A 10,763-nucleotide genomic window follows, 5' to 3' on the forward strand; every position below is an offset into this window, starting at 1 on the left:
CTCACTGTTTCTCTCGCGAGAGTTCGTCCTTGCGCCTGATCCAACCTAACATTTACCGTTGAGGAGAACAGGTGAACGCTAATTGACTGAGCACGCTATGTGAACCACAGTTTTCGTAAGAAGCAGCATTCTGCAGGGTGAGTGTTGTATTTTCTTCAATCTCCTTTTTTATGCCAATAAACTTACATTTAGTTTACATTTCGAACGTGCTATTTATGAAGGCCTATCTCTGTTTCCCCCTCCATCAAAGTGCACGAAATATGCCGACGAACAACAACCAGGTGAGTACAATGGAGTCAGATTAACCTCATGCTGCATCAACAGCTGAATGTTTTACATTTTTATTTTTACCCAGAGAGTTGCTTAAAATCTCTTTTGTGTTTGAATTCTGTAGTCATATTTTGTTAGATAAGTTCCCAAACGTAAAAATAAAAAGTATTTTCTTAACACTAAGGACTCCCATATTGATATTTCACTCCAGGACCTTTGGGTGTTTTGGTTGGTTATAACTAGAATTACACTGTAAAGAATAATTGTGCACTAGGTGGGGAGGTGGAAGTCAAAAAGCTGGATCTGAACTGAGGTTTTGTCTCTGCTGGTTTCGTACAGAAGGTCCCCAGTGCAGCTGCCAGACTGGCCAAGCTGCCCATGGTTCGCTCCGCTTGTGCCAAGCTGTCAGTCTTGTACATTGACACTAAATGCAGCCACCCCAGCCTGAGGTCTGTGTGTGAGGTGCTGGAGAACAGTGTGACAGCTTTAGGCACAGTGGCATCAGATAGGATGTCACCTGTCATTGTTAAACTGGAGCCTCAAAGTGAGTGTTGTTGGAACCATTTTCTGTGTGACTTTTTAGGCTTTATTGTCATTTATTATATTCCCTGTTTATATTCATCCATACATGCCAATCTGTTCTGATGTGGATGTGAGGCAAAGGGGAAAAAGATATTGCCAGTAAGTTTGCATCATCGCTGCAACTAACAATTTGATTATCAATTTTTTAAAATTAATTTAGTCAATAAAGTGTCAGAAAATAGTGGAAAAACTCTCATCACAAGTTCCTAGTGCCCAAAGTGATGTCATAAAATTGTTTGTATTATCCAACAATCAGTTCAAAACCCAAAGAAATTAAACTTACATTCATATAAAAGAGAGAAGAGCAGGAAATTCTCACATTTGAGAGGCTTGAATCAGCAAATATTTGGAGTTTTTCCTTTAAGAATTACTTGATTATCATGAATGTTGAACATGAATTTCATCAGATGACAAAGTCAATTAATTGATTAATTGTTTTGACTGTAATGTTCATAAAATGTTTGTTGGGGCTGTATCACAGCTTTCCAAAATCTGTGATCCATAACAGAAAAAAACTCAGGATGGAGCAGTGAAGAAATGTTTTAATATTTGTTTTTAAATTTCAGATCAATAATGTATCAACTAAAAACTGTAAATTATATAACTTGAACCTATTTCAAAAGGTTACACAACCCCATCACTAATAAGTGATGATCACTTAATCTGTGTAAGGTCATGCAGCTAAAAAATATGTTTCATACATAAACTCATGAGTATCCATATGAATAATTTATATCCAATTAAAATCAAGTGTTAATAATAACTTTTTATGCTTTTCAGACAACAAAAGATACAGATGATGCATAATGGGTCAACATATTAACTAAATGAAGACAGGGGCTGCAGCTGCCAGTTGTTGTTGTATTGATTCACTGTCTGTAATATTTCCATAGTTTCCATTGCAAATGATGTTGCATGTAAAAGTCTTGACTGGTTTGAGACTACATTCCCAGTGCTTCACACGCCCACAGAGCAGGTAACATTTTCCTTTCCTTTTAATCCTTCGATATTGAATTCACACAAATTGCACAAAAAATACAAATTACACAGATTCTTTGGAAGTGTAAAAGAAGCCAGATCCCTCTTTGTGCTCTCTTCGTTTTGTCTGTTTCACTAAGATTGTTGTTGGTGCCAAGAACAAGATGCTTGAGATCCGAGATGTGGTGAACATTGTAGCTAATGGAACTATGGAGTGTGTACAGCACACTGTCGCCTGGGTTATCGAGAGGATGCAGCAGGTTGATGAGCAGGCTAACCATGCAGTAGTGGAACGAGCCATCAGTGTGGTCAGTGTGGGACTGGACACCGCTCTGAACATATCTGAGGCTCTGATGGACCGAGTGCTTCCTCCTACAGAGGAAGAAAAAGGTAATTAGATGCTACCGGTGTCACATTCAATATGTACACTAGCCACCGTCTGTCCCTCAAAATACCTTCTTGGTGGTTTTATAGAGGAAGAAGCCCGCTTGGAGGGTTTTGAGGCAGCTGCACTCAGGAGAAGTTACCCAGTGCGACTGGTGACATTCACTGCCAAGCTGTGCAGAAGAACCTATCACAAGGCTGGAGCCAAGATGCAGTCTGTTGAGGTGTGCTGTCAGTACAGTTTCACAAGAGATAGAGTGGTGGGTGTGTCTAAAGCAGACTGTTAGCATGTGTGGTTCTAACAGATCATCAAATTATTCAAAATGATACTGACTTCATTGTGGAGTCATTTAATCATTGTGTCCAGGAAATCATGTACACTGTTGATCACTTGTACTCTCTGTATTTAGGAAGATAAAGACCGAAACAACATAAATAGCTGCATAAATGATCAACAGTGTGCAATGTTTTTTGGTCTTTCACAGTTAGTTTTTTATCAGATGCACCTGTCAATATGAATTTCTGGTGTTGCACACAACAACTAAAAGATTGAAATCAACTACTCACCAAATCTGGCATGATCATTAACACATATAATCTTTGCAGTCGCATGTTTTTGGTGCAGTACTTGTGAAGTTTTTTTTTTCTTTAATATTCATAGGAAATAATCCTATGTGACGTGTTCTCCTTTTCTCTTCAAGTTCAAAAAGTAACATGTAACTTTTGCAAAGAAAATATAAGTATTAGAATTGTCTTTATTTTATGCTTGTATTCAGATCAGCTTTTGTTCTGAATCAAATGATTAACTGACTACTAAATAGATCTTTTTCACAACTGACATTTTGCAGGAAAAGTACAGGTTACTAATAACATTACATAACAACAGCTCTGTTTTATTCAATGGTCCCAGTGAGCCATGACAATGTGACAGTGAGCCAGCGTGCACAATGCCAGGAACCTGACAATGAAGCAGCTAAATGCAATAGTCATGATTCATTTTATTATTTACACCTGTGCTTTTCTTACTGTGACAGGTCAAAATGTCCTCTGTGGGGGGAAAAAAGGCTTATAGCACCTGTTTTTCCTGTTGATTATGAGCTCAAGAGAAATAGTCTTCGATATATCCAACTTTTACTGAATTAGTACTTTTTGTCCTTTTATTAACAGGTCATGGAGACTTTGTCCAGGTCTTCAGGTCTTCTTCAGGACCTTCAAATCAGCTGGCTGGCCTTGGCCTGGAGCCTCCAGGGACTCCCCCAGTACCTCCAGCATCAGGTGTTCTTCTTTATCTCCCAGATGTACAACTTAGGCTGCCATTCATCACAACAAAACCACTCCAGTGAAGACAGGAGTTGCCTCAAGGCTGCAGAGGCCTCCTCGGTTCACAAGGACGTCGTTAAAATCCCCCCACAGGTTCCACCTAACTACCGGATGAGAAGGCCTGCAAAGATGTCTGTGTTTGAAAATGGATCTAACATTAAAGGATGTCTGCATCGTTGATGTAGGCTGCTGTAATTATTTGATATACGTCTGTGTGCTAAATTAACACAGCTATCAGAAAAGTTTACAAACTCAATATTGTTTTGTACAATAAAGTTTTTTTTGAAGATTCATGAACTTAACTTCCTCATCTTATTTACAACTACACCACCAAAATATCAAGTGACTCAGACTTATGAATCAAAACATGACACCACCTCCTCCAGACCTCAGTTGTGTGAGAAAAATACTGAATTTATAGTATAAAATTACAAGTAAGACAGATGAGTGGTGTTATAAACCAGTAGGACTTTGCCACAAACCAGTTTCAAGCCAACAACTTTCCATTTCCTGCTACTTTGAGGATCTTTGTGACCAGCATGGACCTTATTGAATCACTACTGCTTATGGCTGCGATGAACATTTTCCACTACAAATCAATTTTATCTTATATGCTGTTTGTTATTTTCACTATTACCACCTAATGCAGGTATCAACACTTCAACTTATATAAAATACTCTTTGACATGTCAAAACATCAGCTGTGAAAAAGGTCTATTGCAGTTGTAAGGTGCATTGAGCTCAATCTGCAGCCCACTGAGTAGTGACTTATTAATGAACCTGTTCAAATAAGCTTGTGAAACTTCACTGCAAAAATTTGACAATTGACAATAATTCACAAGTTTTAATAAAAGAAAATTTTAAGGCAAGATACTGTCTGAGGCAAAACACATTCTGCTAAACTATGTTTTGGCCCTTGGATATTGATTCAGGCATATTCCAGATGGTGATTTATCAAACTGCACTGTGGCAACTGCCTAAAATAAGTTGGCTTCCAACAATCAAAACTACGATATTCAAACAAAGATGACAAAAAAAAAAAAAAAAAAAAAAATTATGGTTTGGACTCAATTAAAAATGAATCACAATGACACAAAATTTTCAGCAAAACATTACTTTATTTGACTTATTGATTTCACTTTTGGCTGGACTCTGACTTGGATGTGGATGCCCTCAGAGAAGAAAGGCGGCGCCTCTTGGCGATCTGTTCCTGGCGCTTCTCCTTGGCCTCCTGTTTGCAAGAAGAAATGTGTCAGACATGTTTCAACACTATCAAAGTAACAGCCTTTTACACCCAAACAAGTTAAACCCCCCTTTATCCGTATCACATTTTTTAATAAATAGGGCTAATGACAGCTAAACAATGCAAGGAAATTCTTCAAAAATAAATAAAACTCGACTTTGTACTTGAACTTAAAAGTTAAACGTTAAACAGTAAAATGGTAACATTTCATTCAATTTGAAACCCCCTTAATTGTTAGTGCTCAGTTGCAAAGGTAGGGTAGTATTTTTATAAGAAGTGTTTAAAATTAAGAGCTGCTTCAGTTTTCTGGAATATTTATTAAATGTCTAAGCACTAATAAGACAGGATAACAATAAAACTTACCTTCATCCTCTTAGCCAGCAGCTTGGCGTACTCAGATGCCTCCTCCTTGTTCTTCTGGGTGCGCTGTCTCTTGAGGGCAATGCGGCGGCGCTTGTGCTGCAGCACACGGGGCGTCACCAGTCTCTGGATCCTGGGAGCCTTAGTTCTGGGCTTCTTGCCTACCATACAGAGGAAAGAGAGTTGTTGTTTATTGATCATGCAAATAAAAACCAGGTGAGGTTACCAAGGTGAGGCACAGGGTGTTCAGGGTGAATTTGACACAAGGAGCCAATACTGTGTGCCATCAGCAGTGATACATGAGCCCCAAGAGGAGACAATATCTTTTGCCATAAACAATGATCAGTAATATATTACTTAAGAGGGGCCATCAGCATCAGTAACTGATGCTCCAGTGTCACCACTTCACTGTGGAGTACTTTCTAGTGTGCAGGTTCAGCAGTGCTGAACAGTCACAGCACAATACACCTGACTATGTACAGGAAGCCTCGACATTGTCTACAGTATGTTGTATGGCCCTCATGTGACTTTAGTACCCAGCTCACTGTTTTGCCACAAGTCCTGAATGAGCTCAGCAACTTGCTCAAGTCAGTATACAAAACAAGTCTCCAAAGCTAGCTCCACAGCTAAAAGCCGTCCCCATGGTAAACAGTGCAATATGTATAGAAAAGGTTTGTAATACTGAATCAAGGCTGTAATGCTTGTATTGTTGTTGTAGCAGCAGTGTACAGGCGTCACGAGGAGGAGGACAGGTAACTCGTCAGGAAGAGCTGTTGTCAGATGCCATTCTTGCCTAGCAGTACTTACATTGTTGATGTAAAAAATATAAAAAGCAGCTTATTTTGATTTGGCCCCAAAACAGAGTATAAGCCTAATATTACAAATACTGCTTAACAAATAGTCAGTGTATATTAGTCAGGGGTGTAACGGTTCATGTAGTCGCTCTGAACCGTTCGGTAGAGGATATTCAGTACGTGACTTTCCTTTGTTTGGATTGCTCCGTGACCCAAACAGTAGCTGTCAAAATAGTTTAATAGTCCACATACTCCAACATGCGGAACAATAATTCTAGAGCACGAGTTGCACCCAGAACATTTTGGCATGGCACCACTTAGCTGTAGCATGCTCATGGATTTATGTTAACCAGCTTAGCCAAGGTAACTTGGTTACCCTGTATTGTCACTGCAATCAGAATGACAAACAAAAGACCGGTAAGTGCAACACTTATTAAAATATGTTCCGTAGTGAAACGACATCACTGCTGGAGGTGGAGCTAGTAGATAAATCAGCATAAAACAGCTGTCAGCAGGTGTCCTGACTCCTTGCAGGAAACAAAGGTTGTTTTCCTTTTCCACTGCAGCACAAGTGAACTATTTCAGTAACAGATTCGACTGCAGCAAAACTAATCTGCTTCAGTAATAGTTACGGGCAATGAGCCACTGTTAGAGGTTTACATTTTTCAAAATTTTCTACCTTTCTTTTTATTCCCTGCTTTACTGAAAACAAAGAACCTTGACCCCACATCCAAGATACGTGCCAAACTGAATTGTGTGTACCGTTAAACCCTTAACATTAATTCATATAGTGTATTGTCCTTGTTACACCTTGTAAGATGGCTTTGTTCATCCCAAATCCTACATTTTCAACTCAATTTACTGGGTCGTAGGACCTAAAAATGTTTTCTATCTGCTCCTCTGAGTCAATATATGCAGGATTTGAGGAATCTGACAGGTCAAGTGTTCCTGTGAGAGAGAATACTGACAAGTGAAATCATGAATACTAGAATAAAAACTAAAAATATTTAGATTTGATACATAACTTTAAAAGTGATTTTACTTTCACAATACATAATGTGTAAATATTTTGCAGAATGTGGCTGTATCTCATCAATACTGTTCACTGTTAAAGCCAAACCAAACTGTATTTTGAATGTCCAAAGATCAATATTTTTCTCTAACAAACCTAAACCTAAGTCAGAAGAGTTGAATTACCAAGAGACGAAATAAAAGCTAAAAGCCAAGTAGTGTTTATATTATCATTTCTCCACTGCTTTCATCATCAATCACTGTCTGAAGTATCTTATGAGTATATTTTGGCAACAACCAGGTACATCTTTGAGAGAAACTTTAACTTATTTGGATAACTTGCGCAATACTTCTGTTTTTAAGTGCAAGCCAACTCCATAGCCAATGAATGCTGCCTACATTTAAAATCATCCCAATGACAAATATGTAGACTTAGTATTAACATCTGTAGTCTTACCTTCTTTAGACAGGGGTCTCCTCACAACATACTGCCTAACATCATCCTCCTTGGCCAGGTTGAAGAGCTTGCGGATCTTGCTGGCCCTCTTGGGACCAAGACGGCGAGGGACGGTGCTGTCGGTCAGCCCGGGAATGTCCTTCTCACCTGAGAAAAACCAAATCAATCCAGTTCAATGAAGGAAAACTTCACCTGAAACTTTACACTGCTTACATCTTGAGTACTAAGATTATTTTCAACAATCACTAAATTATGTAATTGTCAGACAAGCAGAGTATTTCTTTCCAAAGAAGAAGAGGGGCTGCTGCTTTCAGCAAAGTTTAAGCTGTTTCTCATGTTCACTATATGCAACAACAGAAAATTGCCATAGTGTCAAAGAAATAAACATAATGCTGCCAAACCCCTGACAAATGGAGCACATTTGAAGGGACAGTAAAAGAAATGTAAACTCAATACTGTGAACAATGAGACAATGAGAGAGCAATGCAGTTCAACCATCTATGGTTACAGGTCTGGTCGCATCTGGTAAGCAGCTCCACAGTTACTCTGGCAACACGCTGTCCCCCCTTAATGACTATGGACCAATCAGAAAGGGTCTACTGGTGTGCCATCAACATCTTTCATTGAGAGACATTTTTAAAATTTGAGTTTTACTGGTTAGCAGCTGAATTCTGGGTCCAATCTTTGCCCTGCAGAAAAAACAAACATGTTACCTTTCTTAACGATGACCAAGTTGAGAACGCTGAGGTTGGCGTCAACGATGCAACCACGGACAGACTTGCGCTTGCGCTCACCAGTCCTGCGGGGACGGTAGCAGGAGTGGCCCTTGCTAAGCAGCAGGCGCACACGGCCGTGGGTCAGCACACCCTGCTTCATGGGGAAGCCCTGCTTGTCGTTGCCTCCGCTGATGCGCACCACATAACCCTGCAAAAGCAGAGAAAGCAGTTATCCAACTGTCGTGCAATGATTCAAAGTGACAAGTGATACAGAACATTTAGATCAAACTTTACTGATTTAAACTTGACATTTCTGCAAATGCTGACCACACGTGAAGCTTAAAGCATTTGAGCTTCTAATGATTAAGACTGCATGGTCAACTGCCTTTCAATAATTATGTAGTCTAAAGAAGCAAAGCACATAGGCCTGTGAGCTTCTCTACTTCTAGCATTTCTTCCCATCACTTTAGTGCAATTCACTATTAATCTATTTACCGCTTACGTGCAATATAATGTCTATTTTGATTCATCTCTTACCTTCCTCTTCTTTCATTTTGTTATTTACTCTAATAGGAACTAGAGCTCTAATAAGCCTTCAATGTTGCCAACTGCTGTGTTGCTGTACATGTGACAAAATCTCTTGAACACTCATAAAAACTTAGTAAAGTAACTAGTTGTAGATGTAGAGAATTGAGAGAGCAATGCAGTTCAACCATCCATGGTTACAGGTCTGGTCGCATCTGGTAAGCAGCTCCTCTGTTACTCTGGCAACACGCTGTCCCCCCTTAATGACTACAGACCAATCAGAAAGGGTCTACTGGTGTGCCACATTACAATCCAACACATTTACAACATGTCAAACTCAAGTCCGCGCGCTGCTTCCTTGAAGTCTGGACAAGGTGACACCAGATCTAAAAGAGATCACAAGTGTTAACTTCAACGCTCACCTTCCACTCATCTCCCAGAGGGTCAGCAGCCACCTCTGTGGCCATACGCTTCTCATAGAAAGTACGCAGCTTACGCTCATCATCAACTTCAATCAGCTTCTGGCAGCCAGTAGCGGGGAATGAGATGTTCAGCTGAAACACAAAAGGGTTGAAATCACACGTTATTCATTGAAGCTCAGTTAAACACACCTCTGTCAAATTAGCACAAGCTAGATGTAGCAGGTAACGTTAGCAGGTGCTTAACTGCTTACAGGTTATAAATGTTGAGTTGCTGATGAACGTTTCTCAACATTAAGACTTAATAAACGCACAAAAGAACAGTAACTATCACACGTTGCGTTTGCGGGATAATGTGTCGGTCAGAGGGTGACAGACCGCCACGGAGGCCTATTAGCTTTCCTGCCGGCTATCAAAGTTTACAGAAGTTACAGCCAGTTTAACGGTTAACGTTTCAACCGGATAACGTTGATAACATGTGACGTTCATATATCATTGGCTACACACGTTTGAAAACTCTCTCGTAGTGAACAGAGACTTTTAGCTCCATGCACATTTGTCTGCCATGTTTCTACGACTCACTCGCCGACAGCGTCCATCAGCGTTTAGCTCTCATCATAATCAAAGCTCATCCTGAGCAACAGAGCCGTAAATGCGACATCAAACTAAGCCGCTTTACTGTTCACAATCAAGGCATTGAACATGTAGGACTATTTAAGAGAAAATGGTTTTACTTTAAGAAATATCTTGAGGGAAACATTGTACCTTCATTTTGCCAAACCGACCCAACGACGGTCCGCCACGGAAAAGAGACCGGATATCCGCGCCGTGATCTCACATAGGCCTGAAATGTTATCGCGATAACTGCCTCGCTGTAGTTTTCTAGTCAAGCTGAAGCAAAGGCAAAGGCAAAAAAAAAAAAAAAAAAAAAAAATCGAACCAGACATACTGACGTCAACCAACACAACGTCATTAAAAATAATTATCTAAAAATAATAGTTATGCCCTCCTGCTTTAATTTATTCTTTAATTTAAATTATTATTATTTCTTTATATTGTATTCACTAACACACACACACACACACACACACACACACACACACACACACACACACACACACACACAACACATAAAGATCAGTGGACAGATAAGGATAAATTAGCGTTGATTTGCATTTCATAAAAAAATAAAAATCGCTCAATTAAAAAATTATGAATTTGATTTATTTGAATTTCATTAAAAAGTAAAAAGAAAAAAAAAGAACAGAAAACAGAAAGTAAACTCCGTGCAGGAAATGTGGCGAGCCAAAGAGCTGTCCTAAAACTCAAAGCAAGATTATAAATCACATCGAGTGATTAATTAGGCTACATTAATGGCTATAGCTGTGGGAGTATTAACAATACATTAAGGATATTATTGAGTCACTGAGCATGCGTCGTCCAGAGAGCCAGAGAGTGATGTAAAGATAGTTATCATCCCACTCCAGTTTGAGAAAAAAAAAACAAAAAACAACTGTCTACTGGACAAATCCATAAAATCCATATTTCCATCTATCAGTTAACAAATGCAATGATCTGATGACATTGTCATAGCCGACTTAATTTAATTTATAAGGATTTCCATTAGTTTAATCAAAACAGAGGCTATTCCTGGGGTTCCTCTATATTTAAGCATTGAGAATGAAAGCAGCTGAACAAAATCTC

The 10,763-nt window shown here is 39.2% G+C and overlaps 2 protein-coding genes across 3 annotated transcripts; one reads left to right on the plus strand and one right to left on the minus strand.

Moving 5' to 3' along the window:
- Positions 1 to 37: 37 nt before the first annotated feature.
- LOC122979480 (perilipin-2-like) lies at positions 38 to 3,831 on the plus strand. 2 transcript variants are annotated; one of them, XM_044346965.1, is made up of 7 exons: positions 38 to 137; positions 251 to 281; positions 610 to 814; positions 1,746 to 1,828; positions 1,971 to 2,220; positions 2,305 to 2,474; positions 3,382 to 3,831. In XM_044346965.1, exons 2-7 carry the CDS (start codon positions 261 to 263, stop codon positions 3,712 to 3,714), a joined length of 1,062 nt encoding a protein of 353 aa, XP_044202900.1. In that variant the 5' UTR covers positions 38 to 137; positions 251 to 260; the 3' UTR covers positions 3,715 to 3,831. The 2 variants fall into 2 exon arrangements, with proteins under 2 accessions (XP_044202900.1, XP_044202901.1); XM_044346966.1 differs by having other exon boundaries at positions 2,305 to 2,438.
- An 801-nt stretch (positions 3,832 to 4,632) lies between these two features.
- Positions 4,633 to 9,931, minus strand: rps6 (ribosomal protein S6). Its single transcript, XM_044346968.1, has 6 exons — positions 9,825 to 9,931; positions 9,063 to 9,194; positions 8,113 to 8,323; positions 7,400 to 7,546; positions 5,141 to 5,298; positions 4,633 to 4,765 (listed from the first exon to the last, which is right to left on the minus strand). Exons 1-6 carry the CDS (start codon positions 9,828 to 9,830, stop codon positions 4,670 to 4,672), a joined length of 750 nt encoding a protein of 249 aa, XP_044202903.1. The 5' UTR covers positions 9,831 to 9,931; the 3' UTR covers positions 4,633 to 4,669.
- Between the last annotated feature and the right edge of the window lie 832 nt (positions 9,932 to 10,763).

This window comes from Thunnus albacares, chromosome 3 (assembly GCF_914725855.1).
Source record: "Thunnus albacares chromosome 3, fThuAlb1.1, whole genome shotgun sequence".
NCBI lineage: Eukaryota > Metazoa > Chordata > Actinopteri > Scombriformes > Scombridae > Thunnus > Thunnus albacares.